The 25,459-nt window shown below is 53.3% G+C and overlaps 2 protein-coding genes across 5 annotated transcripts in view; one reads left to right on the top strand and one right to left on the bottom strand.

Moving 5' to 3' along the window:
• The window catches only part of DOCK1 (dedicator of cytokinesis 1), a 287,380-nt gene that overhangs the window by 126,432 nt on the left and 135,489 nt on the right, over positions 1 to 25,459 (top strand). The window lies entirely within an intron of this gene.
• On the bottom strand, positions 1,105 to 24,799 carry INSYN2A (inhibitory synaptic factor 2A). The gene is made up of 3 exons (XM_016210503.2): positions 23,619 to 24,799; positions 9,180 to 9,251; positions 1,105 to 1,321 (listed from the first exon to the last, which is right to left on the bottom strand). Exons 1-3 carry the CDS (start codon positions 24,797 to 24,799, stop codon positions 1,138 to 1,140), a joined length of 1,437 nt encoding a protein of 478 aa, XP_016065989.2. The 3' UTR covers positions 1,105 to 1,137.

The raw sequence follows: 25,459 nt of genomic DNA, 5'->3' as shown, positions 1-25,459 counted from the left end.
ATGCATCACTGTGTGTTTAAAAAATACCTAAAAACATTGGATTCACAGCTTTCCCCTAGGTATTTCATTTAGTACAATTTACTGATAGGTTACATGTAGATGATACTACGTTTGTTTGACGGTAGCAGCTAAACTAAACACCGTTGCTCTTTGAAATGGCAGGTCTGCCATGGTTGTTACGCAGCACAACACACTGTAGCAGACGGCCGCCTGCCCTTCCCTTCAGATGAGCAGTGTCTCGGAGATGCATCCGCGGGAGCCCTTGCCAGGGGCAGGGAGAAAGCCCGCGAATGATTGGCGACGGCGTTCTCCGTGTACCTCTACGTGTGTTTTCAAATTCTTGCCAGGATTTAGCGTTTGGCCTTTGGGTATCAAAAGATTAAAAATGAGATCTGGGAAAGCTTAGTGTCCACTAGCTCTGACCCTGTCACCCGGCAGGGATGACAGGCCCGTCCTGACTTTGGGGGACTCCTGGCTGCGCGCCGTTTGGAAACGAGCGGTAAATGTTCCGCGGGTCTGGAGACGTGGAGGATGCTAATCTTCAGGTGTCAATGTGACACCGAGATGGGGTCGCTTGGCTTAGCGCTACAGCACATGAAGGCAGATATACACAGAGTCACATTGAGAGATTAGTCATGGTCTCCGACCACGTGGAAAAATTGTGCTTTCTCTAGAATGTGATGTGCTGAGAGCCGCCCCCACCCCCTGCTTATTTTTATCTGCAAAATGAAACGTAAAAATGAAGTCCTTGGCAAACGTAAGGCTTGCTTTTGCTTGGAAATAATTATGAGTTTCAGCTGTGCGCAGAGGGACAGCCTCCGGTTTGCAGGCTGACGACATCGTCCTTGGCGATCTGGGCGCGGGTACGATGTACTTGTCCCCTCCCCCTGCGGTAAGGTTCATGTTGGATTTCACGCCCCACATCCGCGAACTGTGAAGAGCAGCTGGCAAGGCTGACACTGGACACCTTGCCTCTGTTCACTGTTGGTACGAAGGCCTTTTTGGTAAGCAGGTGAGACTGGGTGGCGCCCGCGTCGGCCACGGTTCGCTCGCTCCCCTCGGTTTTGCAAAAGGACGGATTGAACTCCGGTGGGTTTTAAAGACCAGACGGCCCTTCAGCGCCAAACGCCACGCGTTTTAAAGGAACCAGAGTTTCCATCTTCCGTGCTTTTTAGATTCCGTTTTGGATTTTTGCTTGGGCGTGGAGGAGTGCGTCTCCTGAGAGTAAGGCGAGGGTGCAACCTGAGTTTCCTCAAAGGGATGGAGATTCCTCAGAACGGGCTGGAGTTTGTCTTCTTGCTGCTTGAAATCGAGCTCCACACTAGAAGGAAAGGAGAGGAGTGAATTTAGTGGTTGGTCTTTGGTACGCAGGGATCCCCCTTAGTGACACAGGATCGCGTGACATCCTACCGGAGGAACGATCCTTCCTGTTGTGTTCAGACTGTCACTTTATGGCTCTGTATTAAGCGATTGGCTGTAATATGGTCTATCTGTCACCGTGGCCTACACGCGACCCTGAACAACGTGAGGGTGAGGGGTACCGATCCCCCTCTCAGTTGAAAATCTGTGCATAACTTTTGAATCCCCAAAAGCTTAACTGCTAATAGCCTACTGTTGCCGGGACCTTACTGGTAACATAAACAGTCACTTAGCTCGTGTTTTGTGTGTTGTATGTATTATGTGCTGTATCCTTACAATGAAAGTCAGCTAGAGAAAATAACATGTTATTAAGGAAGTCATAAGGAAAATACATTTATGGTATTTATTGGAAAAAAAAAATCTGCTTATAAATTTAAACCTGTGCTGCTCAGGGCCAACTATATTTCAAGCAGGTTTCTTTTCATTGAAAAATAGCTTATTTCCTTCCACTCTGAAGCTCTGAGGTCCTGTCAGTGGACACGGTCGGTGTCGAAGTCTACACAGTCGCACATGATGACGTTTCCACGGATGGCGGGCTGCCTGTTGGACGGTGGTCCCCAGGATGACGGTGGGGCTGAATCTTCCTGTCGCCTAGAGATGTCGCAGTCGCGTGATGTCGCAGCTCAGCACCTTCCCCGGGGGTGTGTGGCAGTGCTGGCGTCCGCAGAACCTGCCTGCCCCCCCGCACCCGCCTCTCGAGCCCGATGCTGCGTCCGCCAGGCTTCCGGAGGATTCTGCCCCGGGCTCCTTCCCCGTCCGGCCCGGATGCCCGGCTAAATGTCAGTGGGTTTCAGTGAGTGTTCAGTGGTGATGGCGACGCCTGAGCTCGTAGCATTTTCTATCCAGTGGAGCCGTGAACCATTTATAAACATGAGATCCTATTGATTTAGAGGCCCGTTAATCCTAGACAAATTTTGACGTTTTGGAAAGACAGAACAGCACAGCCGTGTCTTCCGGAGTTCTGAAAACACGTCCCAGACGCATCCAATGGACCATTGTGTGTTTGACGCCCACTGTTCCATTTTTCTTATTGTAAGAGACTATACTGTTATGGAAAACGTTAAAAATATTGTCAAGAAGTTTATGGCCAGTTGCCCGCTGCTCCCAAAACAAGAACCAGTGTTTCCCCCTCGTTTCAAAAGGCTTCTCTGAGCTTTACCGTGGTTCACAGGAGGTGGAAGCAAACCCCATGGCCTCACGTCCTGCTCGCCGAGAACACGGGGCCGGGAGGCAGAGACCCTCTAGGGACGGCTGTAAAAAGTGCAGAGCTCAGGACGTGGCGCGTTTGTGAACACAGCCCTCGGGTCTGTTATCCGGTGCTGGAGAAAGACGGGCTTCGTCTCGTCTTTTTCCCTGGACGTTGGGGGGGCAGAGGGGGCTCCGGTAGGTCCCTTAACCTATTCTAGGGCGCAGTTTCCTTCTTTTCAAGGGTTATAATCATTACTGCCCTGACTAGCTCACTGAATTAGTTAAGGATCCCCTATCTCTCCCCCGCCCTGAAAAAAAGCCGTTGAAAAGTTTTCTAAACCGTAACGTGGAATTCACACATGATTTTACCCTTTTATTAGTCGAGCATCGATTTTGTGACGAGAGAAAGAGCCAACAGTTCTCAAGACGATACCTGTAAGAGACTCCTTCAGCTCGGGAATTCAACCAGCAAAACAAGACCCTCGCACTGAGTCTGGGATGAGCTAGCGCATCCGACGCGGGATGCCAGGTCCGTGACGTGATTTCGCCAGGGCGCTGGGCGAGTGCCGGCACGTGCCCCGGGCCTAACCGCGTCAGGAGGCCCGGACAGGCTGCGAGCCATCAGGTCCCGGGACGGGGCCAGCGTTTCCCGGCTGTCGCTGCCCTGCCCGGCACCTGTAATTATTGAATTCCCATTAAGCGACTGCACTGGGAATCCCGTTATTAACCAATTTATCACACCACGGAACCATGTAATCACGGGGAAATCTAATCTGAGTCCTTGCTAACAGAATGGCTCGACTTCACCTGGCGAGTTGGTTCCTCTTGGCTCCCCCGTTACTGAGGGGCCGAGAGGCTGGAGTCCGGAGCGGTGTCTTCGTGGAGGGTGTGGGGGTGGACACTGATGGGCAACGGTCCCTTCAGTCTCCACAGCGAGGTGCCCAGAGGACAGCAAGGCCCTGCTCCCTGGTCGGAGCGGAGGACGTGACTGGGACAACGTGGCGGTTTGAAACCCTGCCTGTGCCCGACCGCCCGTGGGTCACGTCAGATGATGAAACTACGCAGACAACAGGGTATTCTCTCTGCTGTTGCAAAGTGACAGGCAGGTCCTCGAGCTTCCCACTCGCTCAGGGTCCCAGCCACCGACTGACCCCTGCCCTGCGGCCGGCTGTGTGGCCGCCTTGAGGGGACAGAAACGAGCAGCTGTAGGTCCCTGGAGGGCGCAGTCGCTTAGGGTCTTGTAACTAATGGTAGGAATTCTAACGCTTTCTAGGGGAATTGTAAATGCTGGTCAAGATCCTACTCCATTAACGGGAATTGGCATCGTTATTGTCTTTGAAATCTTGCTTTCATTCCCTTTTGAATTGAGGCTGGCACACGCCTTTCTGGTAGAAATGTCAAATTTGAATTCAAGCCATTGGTAGCGATGTTATTTCACGAATTAACCACCTCAGGAAAGGGGGGAATGAGGGCTGTGCCCCGGGAATGCCTCGCTGTTCCTCTCTGAGGCTGTGACTCACAGGGAGCCTGACTCATCGGTTAGTCTGATAGAGAGTTACCGCGTAGTCTGGGGGCAGAAGGTTCTGACTGCTTATGAGCAAAGATTACGTTAGTAACTTACCCTTAAACATGTTTCTGAAATTATTACAGCGTATTTTGACAGGGAATGGGAGTGACAATCCAGGAGAACTGTACCCAGGAAAACGGAAACTCGGGTCTCTTCTAATATTCTTTTCGGGCTGAGATGGCCTTGAAGTAGAATTTCACCATCGGTCTGCATGGCAGTCAAAGGGATGTCGTCTCGGGGGAATGTAATCGTATCGACCCCCTCAAACTCCTCAGTTGTGGAAAATACCACTTCCGACGCTCCCGGTGTCAGTGAGCTCGTCCGCAGGGCGGTCGTTTCATTGCCGAGAACAGTTGTTCGTCTCTCTGCGAATCGATTTGCCGATACAGGAGCAGATGCCATTCGGATGAGAAACGACGTGTGTCTGTCCACAGCTCTTGCTCCTGCATGCTTTCTGGGAAGCTCTCAGACCCATTTCTTTCATCATCATAAATCACCGGCTCAGGAGACTCCTACGCCAGGAAGGGACCCACCTGATCAGTAAGGGACCCCGGGTGCCCTCCTGCCTGCCTCAGGGATTTAATGGACACCCGCCAAGGACGGACGGAGAGAGCGCGAGTTCAGCCCTACCCCTGGGCCCCAGGATCTGAGCAGCAGCCTGGGGCAGCCGATGTTTCCAGCGTTTCGCTTGTGGTACTGGCAGCCCTGTGCGCTGAAATTGCTTCAAGACCTTTTGTCTTTTTGATGTTTTCTCCAAGCCCTGCATATTTCCACGACAGGCTTATTTTTTACAGCGAAATAGGTGCCATCACTCAGGCAAAGGTGCACATCTATTACAGGGCTGCATGGATCGAACCCCAGGCAGCTGGGTCTCGAACGCGGCCCCCTCTCCCTCTCCCCGGGCTGAGTGTTCCATAGAAACGCAGCGGGTTCCTACGCTGCTCGCGGTGGGTAATTGGGTTTCCAGTGAAAAGCAGTGTGTACATGCAAGAAGGGCAGGGTCAAATTCATTGACCTCCCCGGCTCTCGGCTGCCGGCTCACAGGTATGACAGATTGTAACAGGTGGATGTGGCAGATATGGTGGCCTCTTGTGTTCTCCCAGCCCCTGGGACAACCGCAGTCCTTTGGCATTTTAAATTTCTTTATTTTGAAACTCCTTTAACTGATTCAATCCCAGGTGCTCCAGGCACCCTTTGGGGAAGACCCAGCGGAGTGGCCGAGATGGTGGAGCAGGGACTCACGGGAACACTCCCGGAGCCTTAGATGCAGGCCTGGTACCCACGAGCCTGGTGCCCACAAAGCTGGTACCCACAGGCCTGCCTCCGTACCTGCGGCAAGGACCCTGCCCTTGCGCTGACTGGGCCTTTCTCATGGGCTCTCTGTCGAGCTGTGGGCAGGAATTGAAGGAAGACTCGTGTGCAAGTTTCCTTGATCAGGAGAAATGGGCTCCAGTCAAAAGGCCTTTGAAACGTGGACACTCCCTCTGGCTCCCGTGGGTCTAAGCTTCTGAGACGTGGCTCCCACGTGCACCGCTGCGGGGTCTCCCGAAAGGCGACTTCTCCTGCCCAGGGACTCGTGAGCGCCGAGTGCTTGTCCGTCCAGGAAGCCCGTGCTCTCTGTGGAGCATTTGGCCTTAGAAGGTTGAATCACGGGGCTGAGCGAATGCTGAGAAATCACCTGGCTGAACCCCTCCTCGCTCCCCTTTCTGTTTGGTCAAAGGGAACCCTGAGGGAGGAGGTTCCTGGCTCCGTGTATTGATGGTTGCCAGGCATCCGGGCAGACTCGGGTAGCCGGGAGTCAGGATTGCGGCAGTCCCCTTACCCCGCTCGCTGCATTAGCCGCCACCGCCCTGTGCCAGGTGACACCCCCGTGGCCCGCCCGGGGCTCCTGGCCAGCAGGTCGCCCTGTTTTTCGTCCATGTCACTGTCCTCTTACTCTCCAGGTGCGCGCTCGCCAGGAGCAGGTGGTGCTTGGGGCTGTCTGTGCCAGCTGCCCTCCTTGAAGGGAGGCGACGTATTCTCGGGTGACCTGGGCCAGTGCGCTGTGACTGAGGCAGGAGCGCCGTTTCTGTGAGTGCGGCGCTGTGGGATGAATGTGAGAAAGGCGGGCGCAAGGCAGCATCCACGAGGGTTCTGCCTTCGGACCCCGTCGCAAGACCCCGTTTCCAAGCGTGGTTCGCGGAAGGGAGCTCGGCGCTCTCGTGGGGGCCCCACGTCCACAGAAAGCCTCTGGCCTGCCCTCGAGAGACAGGCGCGACTTTAAGTGAGGTAAACGTCGAGATCTCAGTTTATATGAATGGAGTGGAAATAATACATTTCAGGCTACGATTTCCGTTCGGACGGGTTTTCAGTGAGCTGACCAGGAGTGAGCTTTCCCTCCTCCTAACACCTGCCCGGCTCGGAAAACTCCCGCCCGCGCCAGTGCCCCATGGAAGGAGTCGCCGTTCGCCTTTTTATTGGCGCGTAACATTGTCGAGTTAGTGACTGTCGCCTTTTGATTATTTCCAGCATAAAGTGATAGGGACACTGGGAAACGGAGTTTGAAGAGCTGTATATCCGCCTGACTGGGTGGAAACGTCGAGATCTTTGTCTGGGGCGGGGCAGGGGAGGGAGTCCAGGGAAACCCTCCCGCCGGGGCTCCCAGAGCCACTCCTGCCTCCAGCAGGAGGCTGGGGCTGGGGAATGATGACATTGTTGTCGTTGCTCGGATGGGAGAGATTCCGAAATACTTTCCTGGAGGGGACTCCGATCCAAAACTCGGCGTTTGCTCTGGTGCCGCCTCTCCTGGGAGGCCTGGCTCACGCGGGGCGCTGGCGGTGCATGTCCCCCCTCGCAGGGATCGCCGCGGCTCGTTCCTCTGCCTGGTGAATCCTCGCTAAATTCTGGCCAGTTCCTGGGGCGCTGGACACTCACAGCTGTCTCGAAACGCTGGCCGGCGGCTGATGGACTCACGCAGGAGGTTGGCCGAGCTCATTCTAAATAGCAGCCACTCCAGGGTAATTCCTGTTCTTCGCGGGCTTGTTAAATCGCTTTTAATATCACTTTTAATGTATGTTCCTTCTGGATTTAGAGCCAAATTTATTTAAATTACTCCAGTTACTTTGGAGAGTGTCCTAATAAATTCTCTCTTCAATCACGCACAGAATGTTAAGCGGGTGTGTGCGCATCACCCGCGCTCTGAGCCGTCTCTGGGAATCGCCGCTCCCTTCTGCTCAAGGGCCGGGTGAGCCGCAGCTCCCCCAGGAACAGAAGCTGAGCCTCGAGGACAGTCCCGGGTTTCCTCACGGCCTGACGTCAGTGAAGGGTGCTTACGTGTCAGTTACATCCCTTCGCTTTTTTTAAAAATTTTTATTTTAAAATGTTTTTATTGACTTCAGAGAGAGGAAGGGAGAGGGGGAGAGAGAGATGGAAACGTCAATGGTGAGAGTCATTGACCGGCTGCCTGACTAGGGATCGAGCCTGCAGCCCGGGCCTGTGCCCTGACTGGGATTCGAACCGGTGACCTCCTGGTTCTGTAGGTTGACGCTCAACCATGAGCCACGCCTGCCGGGCGATCCCTTCACTCTCGATTCAGATTCCCTTCCACCGTACGCATGTAGTGGGAAATCTCCCACTAACCAAACTCCTCCGACACATTGCTGCCTCTGAGGAGACAGGTTGCATTTTGTAGTTCTTGACACAGACTCTTGCCTGGGGGCTGGTTTTCCCCACTTCTTTGTGAATAGTGAACCAGCCCAGCCCAGGGCTCGGCTGCTCGGCCGGGGCTGCCAGGAGCCCTCCACAGGGGCCTGGATGCTCACAGACCCTAACCCGGGGACCGTCCCAGCCAGGCAGCCTGTCTCCGCCTCAGTGCGGTGGACACTTGGACCGACGGTTGTGTGGAAGCCGTCCTGTGCACTGTAAGATGTCAGCAGCATCCCTGGTTCCCTGGCCTCCACCTCCGGGTGCCCAAAGCACCTCCCCAGGTTTGACGGCTGAAAATGACTCCCTCCAGACCTTGCCCACTGTCCCTGGGAGGCAGAGCCTCCCTCTGTGGACATCTGCCGTAGGAGTGGGCTTCGTGTGACATTGGCTTGAGTCTGCCCTGGGCTTTCTTCCCCCCCTTCCAGGTGGTCCCCAGGTGAGCCGGAGCTGGTTCTAAGGACCCGGGATCCTGGCTGGGGGGTGCTGCCTCCGCTAGAGACCTGCGCTGGGTCCAAGACTCTGGGGATTCAAGCTTCTTGCCATAGTTAAGACATTCATACCCTGTCCCTGCCTCTCCCTTTTGGATGAGAAGATGGTAATTTTGGAGACCTTTTTAGAAGGTGTATTTGGGGGCAGACGGGAATTCCTTTACTCGTTTTCAGGTGTATAACTGTACAGTTAGAAGCGTTTTTGATAATTTGGCAAATCAACTAAAATAGTTCTTCAGGCTTCATATTTGGTTCTTTGAAAATTACATTTCCGGAAAGAAAAAATAGTCGCCTTGGAAGGCTGTGACCATGTCTTAAATTCCTAAACTCCTGCCAGAAACCCACCCTGGCTTCTGCCTGTTAGAAGTTTCTCCTGCCTTATGGGAGGAATCTAAATGAACTTCAGACGCAAAGACATGGAGACCGGCTGTTGGGGCTACAGCAGGGGTTACGCCCCAGGGGCCACATGCCTGTGAGTCCTCAGGACGTACATGCACCTGTGGTGTGAGCAGCCTCGGTCCTCCCGGTGCTCCCGGCAACCCAGTGCCTGTGGTCTGCACCACCTGAAGGGCTCACAACAGCCACCGAACTCATACCAGTTTCTGAAACGGCTAAGATAGATGTGCAGGATACACCAGATCGAGCTCTCCCGGGCCCCGTGACCACACCTGCCTGGGGGTGACATTTAGGAGGAGCTCAGAGTTAGGGTCAGGTAACGCCCTTTACTCTCCGACTGCCGCCATCGCCTCCGCATGGCCCCGAGGACCCCTGCATTGTGGGTAAACGTCACTCGTCACTCATAATAAAAGGGGAGAGGGGGAGAGTGAACGTACCTGTAGATAATACAGGCACTGTTCCTGCACGTGTCACAGTTAGCTGTGTCTTGCCCCGTCCGATAGGAGAGCCTGCAAGATAAGAACGGGAGAGCATCACACGCGGTGGCTGGTGGCCGCGGGTGTGTGCAGAGCAGACACCTCCAGTCTCGCTTCCCCGATGCCAGAGCTCGTCCCTGCGACGGGAGTCGGTTAACGTGCCCTGTTTGGCCCCCTTCTCTGCGTTGACGTACCCAATGCAGCAGCTACAGCTAAGACGATATTTAAATTAAATTTGGAATGTGAACGGAAGCTGCTGGATGAAGTAAACAATCCGATGTTATGAGCAGAGGGCATTTGGGATGTTTCACTGCAGCTTTATATTTATGGTGTTTGAAAGAAACTCGGAAGGAAACCTGGCTCCCCAAATGCTGACGCAATGGCCATTTCTGCCCCGCAACCCCCTGGCCTCCTAGAGGGAGGCGTCTGCAAACCACCACCCTCGGGTCAGTCCCACCCTCGGCCTGGCTTTATCCAGCAACCTAAGAATGGGTTTTACATTTTTAAGTGGTTAAAAAAATATCAAAATAATCATATTTGGAACACATGAAAATTAATCAGAATCAGATTGTAGAGTCCATATATGAAGTTTTAAGACAATAAATATTACTTAAAAGGTTTCTATAAGGACCTACACAGTTTCCTTGGTTTTGCCTCTTTCTTTGAAAATCCCACAATATTTCCTCTGGCTCATCAGAGGAAAGTGTGCTGGACCCTGTGTCCAAGCCTCCCACACCCTCACCCTGCATCCCGGCATCCTGGCATCCCACGCCCTCGCTCTGCATCCCGCATCCTGGCATCCCACGCCCTCGCTCTGCATCCCGCATCCTGGCATCCCACGGTCCTCGCTCTGCATCCCACATCCTGGCATCCCACGGCCCTCTCTCTGCATCCCGCATCCTGGCATCCCACGGCCCTCGCTCTGCATCCCGCATCCTGGCATCCCACGGCCCTCGCTCTGCATCCCGCATCCTGGCATCCCATGCCCTCTCTCTGCATCCCGCATCCTGGCATCCCACGGCCCTCGCTCTGCATCCCCCATCCTGGCATCCCACGGCCCTCGCTCTGCGTCCCGCATCCCACAGCCCTCACACGCGTCCCGTTTGCTTTCTCCGGCTGCCTTCTCTGATGAGCTCTGCAGCCCTGTGAGGCTGCAGAGTTTGGCAGGAGCTGGGGGAGGCTGATTCTCTTCTTGCTGAAAAAAAATTATGGCATCTTTTTTGGAGTATAATGTGGAAGGTTGTTTACACTTAAAGGTTTGATGACCAGGATTTTCTTGACCAGGCCTTGGCTATCTGTCTCTCAGCAACCACCCCCAGGAGCCAGCGTGGGGGCTGCTTTCACAGGCTCTTCTATCCACATCGGCTGGGATTTCCTCCAGGATGTTCCTGACACGCTGCTGTGTTTTTCTGAATGTCGCCTTGTACCCGGGGCCAGGCACGATAACCATATCTGTTAATTTGTGGCAGAAGAGAAGCTTCCATCCCAATCGGCTTGCACCCACCTTGGGGGTAAAGTCCATGCGTGGCGTCGCCCAGCCTCACGGCGGTGGGCACAGGCGGCTTTCTGTCACACGATCGTCCGAGGTTTATCCCCCGGCTGGGCAAACTTCTGCATGTATTGTGCAGTTTGAATTGGAAATGACTTTTGTTTTCCTCATATACTTTGTGTTACACAAACATCTGACAAGGGGTTTTCTACTCCGTGCCCGGTTATCGCATGCGTTTCGGCGACCTGGGACTCGACCTTCGAGCTCTGTGCGTCGTATTGGCCGAGTGACCACACTCTGCCCCCGCGTGTTGCCCGTCATTGCCTGTGACCCGTTCTGGCTGAGCCAGCGTCGGGGCCGTCGTGTGGTGGCATCTCTGCTCACCTTTGGGTCCCACCCTCGGCCTTTTCTCCTGCCCTTGACTTTGTCAGGAGGGAAAGACTGAAGAGCCTGTCGGCGCCCTTCACGGCGAGCCCGAGGGCCCTTGCTCCTGGACCCCCCGGGCTTGCGGAGCTGACACCAGCATTCCCGTCCCGACTCTGACCTTGTCCGTCCTCCGTGCCCGCTGTCTCCCAGGCGCCGTCTCCGTCCAGCTCACGGCCGGCGCCTGGCCCTAGGCTCGTTTCTGACCAAGGTCATTCTGTGCAGGGAAATGAGGCCAGTGCGCGAGCCGTGTCCCGCGATGATGTGTGTGCTGTGGGCTGGGTCATCACACTGTCAGGCTGTCAGGCCGTTCACTTGGGTTGCGGGTGAGGGGCTGCCCCGGCTACTGCCCCCCACCCTCCGGGGAGGGGATTCGTGGCAGCTGCTTGTGTGCCAGTCAGCTCCAGCCGTAGGCTTCTCAAAGAAACGGGGCACAGTCAGGGGAGGGGCCATTTCTTCACCCTCACCTGAGGGCACAGGGAACCTTCCTGTCCTAGGCCTTGGGACAAATGTCTCCCAAGCCTTGTCAACGCCAACACCCCTCCCTTGCCCTGTCTAGCAGCGTTCCCAAGTGTCTCACTTACATTAGAGCCTGGAGTCCTCAAATCAGTTTTGCCACCTGGTCCTACAGAGGAGGGCCTGGCGACCCTTCCAGCCCCGTCTCATGGTCCTGAGACCTGTGGGACTGGGGCTCTGCTCTGTGTGTAATTGCCAGCGTGAGGCTGTCACAGGTCCCACGGTGACCGGCCAGGGCATCTGGCACCGGAAATGCACAGGACTCTCTTCTAGGAATGTGGGCATCTTCAGTTAGAAATTGCTTTTCTAAAGCCCTATTAAAAAACCTATTCTTATCCCCTTGTAAAAAGCATACATCCCTCCTCCCCGCCCCCCGTTAGAGTCGGTAAGTAACCAGCTATTAAGTGCCTACTAGGTGCCAGGCATTATTCTGGCCACCCTTTTATTAACTGATTTAAAAGAAAAGCTTGTGGTCGGTCAGCTGTCCACCAGGTCTGACGGCATTTCCGGGATCTCACTGCCACGAGTGTTCCTGAGAGAGACCCTTCAGCCTGCTGCTCAGGTTTCGCTCCTGACCTTTCTTTCCTGTAAAGGATTAAAATGTTTGGAGTCCATAGAGGTAGTTGACAGAAAGGGAGGTCAACGAGAGTTTAATTTGTGGGTAAAATGTAAAACTAAAGTGTTGCCGGGCGTGTCCCCGGCTGCCGAGGCAGCGAGTGTCAGTCACAGTACGTCTGCTGGACTTGTATTAAGCAGGAGGGTGTCCCCAGTCGAGGACCCACCTGTGCTGCTGTGGTGCTTATTGCTTTGAGAATCCGCCTAATTGTCCTTGGAGCTTCCAAGCTGCAGGGTGTGGCTTCGCCCGCAGTTTTCTGGTCACGTTAGGAATTGCGTTGCAGCATCAGAATGGGCCTGTTCTCCAAGTACAGATGAAACAGGCGAGTCGTGGCTGGACGACAGGGCCCGCAAAGCGCTGTTACGGATTTTCTCTGGTGTTTCCTTCTCGGAAACAAGTCATAAAACCAGCCCTTGGTATGGTGTCTTTCTAGGTCGCCGTTTCCACCAAGAGGAGCAAAACCTTTAGGGCAGGTACGTCTCCAGTGACTGTAGGGCTAGAGACCTGAGTGCTGAGGAGCTTGGAGACGAGAGCTTGGATTGTTGGTGTAAAACGTCAGTGGGAGAAAGTCATGATCAGAAATCACAAATTTCCAGCCTTGCAAGCTAATTGCTCCATTGGTAAATCTCTCCTCTCTTTTGACGTGGAAAACTCATTCCCTTATATAGGTTTGTAATCCTGTGCCTGTCACAATGCCTGGGACTCCCCGGGTGTTTGCTTAATATTAATTTGACCAAATAAGACAGTCTTTGCCTTCTCATATTGAAGTTCGGTAAGAGACAAATCTAATGAAAAAAATTCCAACTGAGCACAGAAAGCAAATGAAAAGTATAAATTGTGAAAAGCTCGGGTCCTAGTTTTCCCCATTAGGACCCCTTAGGACCCCAGGGACAAGTACGCTCCCTGGAAATATGGATTTTTAATGTGTTGATCTTTGCAGCACCCACTATTTATTGCTCCATTACAGTAAGTTGCCCTTTGTCCGTATTTTCTGATCTTAGCAACGTAGGTAACCTGGAAAAATAACCTTCAGCACCACGGACAGTGCCAAGGGCCCATGATAATCTTTCCAGTACTTTGCTGTTTCCTTGACTCCTTTTTTTGCCACCCTGTGCCCGCCCCATCCCTCCAGAGCACGGTTCCAACCCACGGGCCAGTTCTGGGACCCCGAACCCCCTCTGTGATTCCCTTTGGCTGTGCATTGGTCTTGGGCTGGATTGACAAGTGCAGGCGCCTGGGCTTGAGCTAGGAAATTGAGAGACATAAAAGCGTGGGCTTTGTGAAGGCACGGGGGTGGGGTGGGGGGGTTATGCCCATTTGTTGAAGCAGGTTTTGTACAACAAGCGAATTTTACAACCAGTGTTAGTGGAGTCGCGTTTTAAGGTCCCTGGCACTTCCGCTTCGTAGTGAGGCAGATTTCTTTGCGAGGTCTGGCTCCAGTTCAAAGGCGGTACATGAGGGTCGTGTATGGAAGACGGCGGGGAGCTCCCCCATTCAAAGAAAAACGTCGGGGGGCTCCTTTCTGTCGTGGCCTGGAATTCTCAAGTTCAACTTCGAGTCCAGGGCACCAGTGTCTCCAGCTACCGTAGGCTTCTGAGTGATCTGCTCCAGTTCTATAGTTGTTGTCATCAAAATATAAATGTGCATATTTGCGTATGTATTGAAAAAACCACAACACCAGGGACAGTGTTGGGTGCGTGAGTCCTTCCTTGTTCCTGTTGTGGATCAAGAGCGAAAGAGGCGATCGGGAATAGAATTTAAAAAACAACGAATGACAGCAAAGATGGGAAGGCACACGGCCCAGCTGGTGTCGCAGTGTGTGCGATAGAGCCCCAGGAGTGACAGGAAAGGGGACAACTGCCACCTTCAGCCTGGTGATAACCCCAGCTGTGTCCTGGGTCACAGGGGCTGGAGAGCAGGGCCCGGAGTGACAGACAGCGGCTGCCTTTTCACGACCGCATGGCAGGGAGATCGAGGGGGCCGGGCCCCAGGGGGTGGAACGGGTGCTGAGAAATGCTGGAGAAAGGTCGCCGAGAGCTTTGTTCACGGCCACGTCCACGCCGCCAGCTCCGTGTCTCTCTGAACTTGAGGATGGGGCCTCAGTGGTAGGCCAAATGATTCTGAGTCCAAAAATTTTTTTGATTGCTTCAAAAGGTCAGGAATGGGGGGGGGAATATATACACACACACACACACATATATATATATATGTATGTATGTATGTATGATATGTGTGTGTATATATACACATATATATTTCTTTTTGTGTGCCTGTTTTCAGGAGCAAAGTCCAGCCAGGTTATCAGCATCTCAGAAACAATGGTTGGCAGGTAGAAATTAATTCTATGGTATTTAATAGTAATTACTAGTATTGGGTTATTGGATTGACTTTTTTAAAAAAATTAATTTTTAAGGAGAGAGGAAGGGAGAGGTAGAAAGAGATAGAAACATCAATGATGAGAGAGAGTCATGGATCGGCTGCCTCCTGCACACCCCAGCTGAGGATCGAGCCCGCAACCCGGGCATGTGCCCTGACCGGGAATCTAACCGGGGACCTCTTGGTGCAGGAGCAGATGCTCAACCACTGAGCCACACCGGCCAGGCTGGATTGACTTTCATGCCCAGCACTATTTTCTCCATAAGAGCTTAAATTCTCAAATGAAAATCCTCCTCTCACGTCGCTAGGACGTTTGATTTTAGGTCTCGGGAGAGCATTCCTCTCGGCTAGCATCGCCCATGCGCTGGCACGTGGCCTGCCCGGGCCCTGCCCTCCGCAGCTCTGTTGTGGGAGGGGGACAGGCCACGGGGCTGCTGCTGGTTTTCTGGTCTTTAATATGGCACAGTGATTTCTTCAACCTCAGGGTTTCTAGCACATAAGCAAGCGGCCTCTGGAGTAAGGGTAAAATCAGGGCGTGCTCTTTTAATCGTGGTCTTCAAAACGCTGGTTACACGCAGCACCGGCACTGTCACTCGGGATCGGCTCCAGGGTGCGCGTTAGGCCCTCGGCGGGCGGCGGTGGCTGCAGAGTAGGAATCGGCCTCTGCTCTGGGTGATAATGCGCTTGTTTAATTTGTGCCCTTCATTCTGATTGCTCCTGTTGTCTCCGTGTTCCCGCTGGCTGCCAGAGACCGTTTGTTCCTCTGCGGTCCAGCCCAGGTCTGCATCCCAGCTGCCCCTTCTCGATAACTCAGCCATCATTCATTTCAGCATCTTCAAGGGCTTTTTCATGCAATCGTCTCAAAGCGATATTAATTAGAGGCATAAAATGATACCAGTACTGTTGTTGGGAGAAATTAAATTTCAAAAAGTGGAGAAGGCAGCTGTTTTCTGTGATCCCTCCTATGGGTTATCCCCCCCCCCCCCCCCCCCACGCTGTAGCTTCGGCTTGTCCTGAGTCTGTGGTCTCACCAGGAATTTCCCAGCTCATGCCCTGGAAGTGATCAGCTCTTCCTGATCAGCTCTTCAGTAGCTCAAGTGAATTTAGACTTTCCCTGATATCCATGGAAATGCATGCAACTCTTTATCTGTTTTATAGACCATTAATTGTAGGATTTGGGGAACCTCCAAGGTCAATTTGTTAAAACAAGATGACATCGATTTTCCTATCAAATTCCAAGTTCATCGGTTGGTCGACAGGAGGCAGTGCTGGCTCTCACTGGGAGAGGGACCAGTTCCCTGTCTCCCGGTGGCTGGTAGGAGGCGTCTTTTAGCCAGTGGCCAACTTGCTGTGTTCAGCTGAGCAGTTACGTGTTCATCCATGGCTGGGGTCCCCACTCAGACAAAGCAATTTGTTTGTTTTAAGTGAGGTTGTGTTTTGAAGAACACGGAGTAACAATGACCTCCCCCAACTCTTCACGCACCCCGCTTTCCCTGCCCGAGGGATGTCCAAGCGGGTTGACTGTCCTGAAGTTTTCTTAGCATTCTCAGAAGGCACCCTCAGGATCAGCACCCTCAGCTCCTCCTCGGTCGGGTGCCCTTTGTTCTGCTCTCAGTGATGTCCCTGGACCTGAACACCTGTCACTGGGCCTCTCGGTGGCACGCTTGAACCTCTCTGTTTGCCCAGCCAGTCAACGTCTGGGGTGCTAGTCAGTGAAGGTCTGTAGGTGGGTGGAATGATGACTGAGAGAGCAGATGAAGATCTGGCCAAGGCCACCAGGATGCTCTGAGTCATGAGAGAGAAAGCACCTGATCACGTGGCTACCCACTGGGGAACGGTCAGCAAGACAGCCATAGACAGGGCACCGAGCAGTCACCCGGTGATGTGCTGAGCTGCCGATGAGGGGACCGGAGCCGGGCTGGACTGCAGCAGTCCAGCAGCATACGTTGCTAAGTACCCGTTTCTTTCACGACTCATAGAAAGCTAGTGTCCTGCCTCCCTTCTCTGCTCAAGTTGACACCACTTATCACCACGGAACATGCCATACATTCTAGATGTTGTTTTGCTTTTGGTCTGTGTCAGCACCGTGAGGGCAGAGAGTTCTGTCCTTTGTTCCCTTATGGACATTCAGTGCCCGTCCTGGATGCTCAGGAATATTTTTTGAATAATGAGTGAGGGAGTGAGGGAGTGAGTGAACAGTCTGCATGGGTTTCCTGCTGGGCTAACTGCCACCATACCCTGTGCTTCTGCAAAGGGAAGGTGGGTGGTCAGTTTCGTGGTGTTTCCAGGGGGATCAGGTGAGAACTTCCGTCTACAGGCATTGCCATCCTCCCACAAAATTCCCCCAAACACGGGGGAAAGGTCAGCTACCGTCTGCTTCCCACACCCGGTTATCAAAATCAACGGCCCTGTCTGCACCTAAGCCAGCCCCCCTCGTTCGTTCTTGATCCCAGAAGCTGTCCCTCTGAACGCGTTTCCCTGAGAAGCACCCTGTTAGGAACGAACTTGGGGGCCTTCTTTAGGCGGCGCTGACAAATGAACTTTTACTGCCTCGCCGCTCTCCGAGTGCGGTGACCCGGTAATTCTGGGGAGGCTCTGCTGTGAGGGAAGCTTTTAATGCTTGTTTTCATTACAGAGGATTAAAGGGAAACGGTCATGGTGGTTCGGGGCAGACCCTGGCCGCGAGCGCGAAGATTTAAGACCCCCTGAGAGGGCGCGGGAGTCCGCAGGCCGCCCCTGCTTTCCCCTCGGCCCTCGCCTCCCGCAGCATCGCTCCCCGTCATCGCCGCCTCTCCCTCCGGCCCGGCTCCCTCGGAGGAGACAGAGCATGTTATTACCAGGGCGTGTGCCATGTTACTGTCAGCAGTCCATGCAGATTCGGCCGGGACAGACAGAGCTGAACCCTGTTATTAGGGCAGGACTCTCGTTAGTGTCCTGTAATCATCCTTCCCCATCAAAATCAATCGGTAGCCATCGGGGAGGGCGGCAGTTAGGATCTTGCGCGCGGACGGCCTGGTTATCTCAAAACCAGGGCAGAGCTGACGCTTTCTGTCATCGGTTCCTGAAGTCAAGGAGACTGTAAGTTGCGAAATGATGACAATAATGGCAAACCAGTCACTCGTCCCGGAGGGCACCGACAGGAGCTATTAATAAGGGGAACAACTTTTCGGGGCTAAGCCGAGGCTGAGTTGATTAACTTGGTTTTTTCCTGGAGGAGAGATAAAGTTCAAGCTATAATTTATTGACAATTAATGAAAATAAATTTTGGTGGCACTGGCTGCCCAACTGGAATGAAAATAGGAATGTGAACACGGCATGAAAACAAACGCTCCTTCTGGGTCCCCCTTTCTCCCCGGCTCCGGCTCTGTCGCCTGCCGACCAACTTACAGAGCTTTTCCTTTGAAAGTCTTAATGTTGTGCCTTGGCCCCTGGTAAATACCCACAGAGACTTTTATCTTTATCATTCCTCTTGATGCGCGTTTTTAGAGCACTGTAGTTAACAAATTTCAATCAGAACTCACTGTTTCAAAAGCCTGACTTTGCTTTTTTTTTTAAAAAAACAACTCTTTCTGAGCTCTGGTAGCTGAAGATGAAAATCTTTAAATTTTGGCCCTGGCCGGTGGTGGTCAGTGGTTAGAGCATCAGCCCGGGCACCGAAGGGTCACGGGTTCGATTTCCGGTCACGGGCATGGACCTCAGTTGCAGGTTCGATCCCTGGCCCCTGTTGGGGTGGGTGTGGGAGGCAGCCAACAGTGTGCCCATCTCACATCAATGTTTCTCTCTCTCCCGCTCTCCCTCCAAAGATCGGTGGAGGGAATATCCTTAGGTCAGGATTAATGGGGGGGGGGGGGAAGGAAAGACAAGTCTTTAAATTGTCGTGTCATGATTTATAAAATTCTTGTGTCCAATGGTGAGACTTCTATCTGAGGAGATAGTCTATTGCTGTAGTCAATGAAATATCCATAGAAAAAAATTTTCCCTTATTTTTAGTCAAAATAGCGCCCGCTTTTAGATCATCTTTACCTAGGACTCAGTTCTCACGAATGTCCTTTCAAATGCCTGCAGGCTTACTTTCCTCTATTTTAATCTTAATATTTTCATTATTTTTTTCATGCATAGTTATTTTTCTGCTGCCAGGGAAACTTTCCTTCAGCTTGTCGTTCACGTGAATTTGGATGTGTTCTTAAGAGTCAGAGCCCCGCGGGCAGGCGGCGGTGCTGGATGGGCATCTCGGGTTGCAGACGGCTCGGAAGGGCCCTGGGGTGGCATCCCCGGGAAGGCTGCTCATGGCCACATTTTGTGCTTAGCCCTCGGTTCCCTGTGCGTCAAGATCAATGGCCTTGATTTTTCTGAGATTACCTCGCAGAGGGGATTCCTCTTGTAGAGTATGAATCCTGAAAATAGGCATTATTTCTGGAATCCCTTCAGATGCTGGTCTCTGTGTCTCTGTCCCTGGAAATTTGCTTTCTGCAGAATGTAAGTTTGCACGGACCTTACCAGGTCTGGGGTGCAGGAGCCTCTTAGCCCCTTCAACTGAGTTCCCTACAGACAATCCAGGTTTCCTGTGTTCAGAGAAGGGTCCGAGGGTGCTTGGGCCTGACCGGTGTAGACGCGACTTCTGTCCTCACCGTTTCTCACCAGCCTGTTGACCTCCGGCATGTGACTCAGCGCACCCTTCGGTTTCCTTGTGGAGATCATTTCTACCTTGTGGTGTTCTGTGCGGATTAAATAAGACAATGCAGAAAGGCTGGCGTGTTGGGGCGCTGAGAATAGATGAGCTTTGCAGGGTCTCTGCCCAGAGACTCATCTCCCGGGACTCCCACAGATCCACCAGGAACTATAGCACACACCAGTTTGGCGCAGCTTAGCGGAAACTTCATGCGATTTTTAAAAGTATTTGAAAACTAGAACTTGCATTTCATTCCTTTTTTAAAACATATGGATTCTGGGACACAAATCCATAAATTCCGTAAACGTCCGTGCCGTGCCTTGATTTGCTCATATTGTTTGCAGACGGGTGTCTGCGTTGCCCACCAGCTCGGTGCTGCTTCAAAGGCTGGGGAGGTATCTGAGAGCTGTTGGCGCATTCTGCACAGGAAGATTATTCAAATTACATTTTCAAGCATGTGTGATACCTGCATGAAGCCCAGAGCAAGAACTCTGAATGTGTTTTCTATTCGTAGAAATATATTGGTTTCATTTTTCATATTAGAAATGGAAAGGCTATTATTTTTCAAGAACTTAAAAATAGTGTTTACAAAGTTGTACAAACACAAGCTACAGAGAAGACTCCCCGTGGCCCTGTGCATTAAATGGAGAAAATGCTAGAGAGGATATGGTGCAGGCTTCCGTTTCAAAGCCAGCAGATATGACAACCCATACTTGGACTTTAGAAATGGAATATTTTATCGCAAATATATAAAAGCCACCAGTTGCAGCAGAAAAAGGAACAGGAAAGGACAGAGGCCAGCTCCAGCACGTTTGGTAGTGGGAGGGGTGAGGCATGGGTGAGGGGTGGAGGGACAAAGAGGGGTCACTGTGCACATTCGTCAGGTTTACGCCCCGTGGCCAGGGTTCTGCTGCCCCTCCCCCCGCCCCATACCTAAGCCTGTGGGGAACACCCCGCGGCTGCTGGGAGGACCCGACCCTCATGCCCGGGAGCTCGAGTGAAACTGCTCACATTGTTGTCAAGTCTTCCTGGGAGAACCGAGAACCATCGGGCTGGCCCAGCCCACGAACCATCACCACACCTACTGCGTGGGATGCAGGGTCTTAGGAATAAAGAGCCGTCTCCCCGCCGGTGCCATGTCACAGCTGCTGTGAGTGTCACCATGAGCACGCAGGCCTGCAGCTGGGCGCTCAGGTCTCCTGCCCAGCAACCCATCGCTGCCCTTGGAATGACGGGAGTTACGAGAGTTGGTCGGGTTTTTAAACTCAGTGCCCACTGGCCTGGTTCGCAGCCTTCAGGGACTGCGTTAGTGGCTTATTTTGGTAGCCTGAGTGACCCTGAACTCTGGGAAGAGACAAGAGTGCTACCGAGAGCTGTGAAGCAGGCCGGGTAATCTCGGCATTCCCGCCAGTGGAGAGATCGAAGGCTGCCCGCGCCGCATACAGCGAGCGATTTTCGTGAATTGCCCGAACATTTTACAAGGGACTGTGAAAGCATGATTGTGAACACTGTCCCACATCTACCTACTTCGGAAAGCATCCTCCTGAGATGCCACGTCAGGGTATATCCTTGACTCAGTGCCCACCGCACACCTCTCACTGCCCGGAGCTGTGTCCACGTCACCTTTCCACGCCCACTGTCCCTATGTGATGGGACATGAAACTGCAGCTCTCTGAGATGAAGGAACTTGCCTTAGATCGGGGGGGGGGGGGGGGAACATGTGGCCTGCTGCCATATATGCCCACGAAATCATTTGGTCTGGCCTTGCCAAGGCAATTGCAGGCGGGACTCAAAATTCAATAAATTCAATGAGATGTTTGACCAAATATAGCAGGCTAGTTTTTAAGCTGATAATTTTGTATGGCTCGCAAATGATGTTAATAAATATCCAAATGGCCCTTGGCAGAAAAAAGGTTCCCCACCCGTGCCTTACATGAACACATTCCCTCCTGAGGCCTTTCAGAGCTCTATGTAAGTAAATGAGGTTATGGAAAGAGTCTCTCATGCAAGATAATTTGGAAGCTCCTGAAAGGGGTTGTGGTTAGTGACCCAGAAATTCCTGTGCGAGAGTAAGAGCTACTGCAGCGAGCTTGCCGGACAAACCCAGAGACACCGTGTGCACAGATCCAATAGTGAGGGTGCAGAAACAAACCCTGGAGTGAGAAAAATTCACTGTGCTTCAGGAAACGTGAATTGGCCCACGGCCACTAGCCCAGTTCAGAGAGCACAGCCTCCCCTTGCTCTGTCTGACATCGAGCACAAGAGCAAGACCGCGGCCCCGCCAGGCCTGGCTCAAGCCTGCTGTGCCGTGTGGCTTTGGGGCAGGATTTGCTGCCTGATTCAAAGTCCTGGCTCCGCGATGCACACCAGATGCCTGCCTCCCCGCGGCTGCTCTCAATGCAGGTAAAACTCTGTACAAAGCAGGCCCCTCCCGCTCGGTGGGGGGTGAGGTGGGGAGGGAAATTGATTTTACCCTGCTTCTGAGCATCTTCTACTCTTATTATAAACTGTAGAGTATTTTCCAAGGAAAACTCCATTGATATTTTAACTTGGCCTCAAAATCCTGCATCGTGTTACATAACAACTAAATAATCATCAACATAAAGTAGAGCGGGTTTCCTGTTTTCTACCACGAGATGCCATGAAAACACCTATTTCCCAGCTTGGATTGAGTGCACAAAACAATTCTTGAGGATTCCTCCTTCTAAAGGGACGGGCTTGGAGCCTGCCCTTCAGGTCCCATACTCAGAGGACCAGAACGTTAAATATTCAGGATTTTGTGAGCTGGTTGAAATTGGACACAGTGGAAATATTTACACCACAGAAATCAGCAAACGGTACTGCCCCACCCCCAGAGCCGGTCGTGAACGATACATCGATGTGTCGACGCACCTGTTTCCCTCCCCGTGACTCTGCTGGACCCAGACACCTGGGATCATCCTTTGCCTTATCGGTGGTGCCCAGCCCTCAGATGTGCAGGAGCCGGGTTGCAGGGTGAAGGTCTCTTTGTGATGATGGAAATGTTCTGTAGCCAGTGGCCTCTGAGCCCCTAAAATGTGGCCCGTGCAATAGACAAGGTGAATTTTTCATTGGAATTAACTTGAGTTTGAATTCCAACAGCCACATGTGGCTCGTGGCCACTGTTCTGGACAGAGCAGCTCAGGGCTTTCAGGGACGTCCGTGGATGGTAGCCAGGGGGTGGACGTGTGGGAGGTGCATTCCTCACACTGGACTCAGCCATAGCGGTCCTCTGGGGGACCCTGGGCCTGGGGTCTGCCTCCCTGACAGTGCATTTCCCAGCTCGCTTCTGTGCTGGCTGTGGGCCCACAGGGTGAGGGTGCTGGTCACTGGGTGACAGTGTACCATCTTGGACACCTCATCCAGAACATGGGCTGGGGGAGTCCAGACAGTTCCGCCATGGAATGGAAAAGAGAAGGTGTGGCCAACGTGGACAAAGGCTGGTAAGCCTCGGGCACCGTTTTGGAAGCACGAACCTGGGCATTTCTGGCTCTTTGTATGTGTAGCACACTCCCCGGCCTGCCTAGCTAAGGGGCTCAACACCAACATCCTAGCTTTTGGTCATTTGTTTTCACATTTGCTGCTGCATAATTTCAAGTTCAAAATGTGGAAACAAAGTTCAGCATCCATTACCAAGGCTAGACCGTCTGGCTGTGAACTTGGTGCGATTCCCTCTACAGCCCACCTGGACATTAGGGCAGCGCATTGGCAGGGGGCATCTCTCTCCCGATCGCATTCAGACAGGGCTTGTCTAAGGACGGGCGCTGCTTCTATGGTCTCCAGGGAAGGAAAGAGAAACATGCCGTCTATTGCATAAAACAGTACAGCCCTGAATATCAGCGCTACTCCGATTATTTAATGTGAGTCAGCATTTACTTTTCAAAATGCCATCTGAATTTTTTCTTTCCTATAACATGACTCCTGAGAGGCACGCAGCTTCTGTGTAGATTAGCTGTTTGGGACCAACGCGGCTATTATACCTCATCAATATAAACCTTTAGTCCTGGGGCATAAATGTAAAAGACCATCAATTCACTCAGAGAGTAAATACGGTTTGAGTTCCAGGCAGGCTGATGATGCTAACCAACAGGTAACCCTGAAGGAGCTCATGCAATGACGTCTAGCGTCAGAAAACCCTCTGTGACCCTCGGGGCTTGCTCTGTGCTCAGAGGATAGCCCGGTCACAGAAAGAGGGGCTGTAGCCTCCTGATGGATTGGGGGGGGGGAGGCTAGCGGTGGGCCCTGGGGAGATGACTCTGCAGCACATCATAAAGAAGGTGTGAGCGTACATACCCTTCCCGGTGGGCCTCCCCTTTCTCCAGCTCCTGGATGACCCCCAGGAGCACTTTGATGGTTTCCTGGCTTGAACTGATCAGGTTCTCCATCACCTGGAGCTGTGCTTTGAGGTCCACCACTTCCGTACGAGGCACGATTTGTTGGCATGCTTCACCCGCAGCAGCCCCCGTCGGAGAAGGCTGGTGCTCCTGCCCCGCGGGGGCCGGAGTCTGCAGGGGCTGGTCGCTACATTCGGGGGACAGGCACTGCGTCGGGGGCGCCTGGAGCCCATTGAGCTGGGTGGCCCTGCTCCGCTCCTCGTCGGCTGCGGGGCAGAGGGACCACTGGCTCGCGGCGGCAGAGTTCGACAAGGCGGGCTCCGGGGCCTGTGCACCTGGGGCAGGTGCGTAGACAGTGGCCACCTCTGTCTTAAACACCCTGCCGGAGGCCGAGGGAGCAGGTTCCTCGGTGTCCAGTGTGGCCCTGTCCTGCTTTGCTGTTCCGAGCAGCTGGTGGTGGGGCTCTCGGGAGGGAGTCCGGGTCGAGTTTGGGAGAGGTCTTTCTGGGCAGCTGCGCACGTCGGGGTTTCTGCACAGCTCTGCGCAGTTGACCCCGGCCGGCTGGTCCAGCGCGTTCATGTGTTCGTGGGGGTGGAAAACCAAGGCCGCCGTCGTCTGCACCCGGCCCGCAGCCCACGACCGGGCCTCCTCCCCAGGCCCTTCCTGACCTTTCTCCTTTGCATCGATTGCAAACCCGTTGTTCTGACTTTTAAAGGCATCCGCAGCCGGGATGCTCTTGAGGTTCCCCTTTTTGCGGTCCAGTGGGAACGTCTGGTAACACTTCTTCAGGTCCGGGGAGGTCTGCACGCCGGTGCTCTTGGTGACGTTGGGGATGGACCTCCGCGCCGGCACCGTCATGTACTTGCGGTAGGCGGCCCGGTAGGATGCGGGCCTGGCCTCGCGCCTCTCGGCCACCTGCCCCGTGGTGAGCTGTGAGTCCCGCTGCTCGTTCTGCGCCTCGCAGATATCCTTAAACCGCACCTGCAGGGCTTTATTCCGTTTCTTGATCTGCCGGTTGGCATCCAGGGCATATTTCATCTCCAGGGCCAGGCAGGCGGCAGGTTCCACTTCGCTCTCTGACGTTGTGAGTACGCATTTGCCAGCGTCCTTACTGACCATGGTTCCTGCATTCAGAAACATCAACAGAGGCATCAGCGGGACAGAAGGGCACACGCAAAACGGGCAGCACCCGCCTGAGCCCCCAGGACAGCTGCCTGCGTCCTGATCATGACTTTTCTTGTTTCAGTCCTCCCTCAGTGATACTTTTTCCATTGCTTTTCAGAGAGAGTGGGAGGGAGAGAGAGAGAGAAACATTGACGTGAGAAAGAAACATAGATTGGTTGCCTCCTGCACGCACCCCAACTGGCGCTGGGGATCGAGCCTGCAACCGAGGTACATGACCTTGACTGGAAATCGAACCCAAGACCCTTCAGTCCACAGGCTGATGCTCTAACCACTAAACAAAACTGGCTAGGGTTTAGTCTTACTTTTTTAAAAAAATGTTTTTATTGATTTCAGAGAGAAGAAGGGCGAAGGAGAGGGAGAGAGAGAAACATCAATGATGAGAGAGTCATGGATCGGCTGCCTCCTGCACGCCCCCCACTGGGGATCGAGCCCGAAACCCGGGCGTGTGCCCCGACCGGGAATTGAACCAGTGCCCTTCTAGTTCTATAGGTCGATGCTCAACCATGGAGCCAGGCCGGCCTGGCTTCCTGATTATTTTTAGGCAGGTGAGGTCGCCCCCCTACGTTAAGGAAACTCAGGCAGGCCGAGCACCGCCGGCAGGCACAGCTCGCGATG

The sequence above is a fragment of the Miniopterus natalensis genome, chromosome 14 (genome assembly GCF_054644295.1).
Source record: "Miniopterus natalensis isolate mMinNat1 chromosome 14, mMinNat1.hap1, whole genome shotgun sequence".
In the NCBI taxonomy this organism is placed as follows: Eukaryota; Metazoa; Chordata; class Mammalia; order Chiroptera; family Miniopteridae; genus Miniopterus; species Miniopterus natalensis.
This window is presented reverse-complemented; position numbering and strand designations above follow the sequence as displayed.

Coding starts and splice junctions, on each gene's coding strand:
- INSYN2A (XM_016210503.2), bottom strand. CDS start 24,799: ATGTTTCTGAATGCAGGAACCATGGTCAGTAAGGACGCTGGCAAATGC. Junction 9,252..23,618: donor GGGGAGGCCCACCGGGAAGG/GTATGTACGCTC, acceptor CTTATCTTGCAG/GCTCTCCTATCGGACGGGGC. Junction 1,322..9,179: donor AGTGCCTGTATTATCTACAG/GTACGTTCACTC, acceptor CTTTCCTTCTAG/TGTGGAGCTCGATTTCAAGC.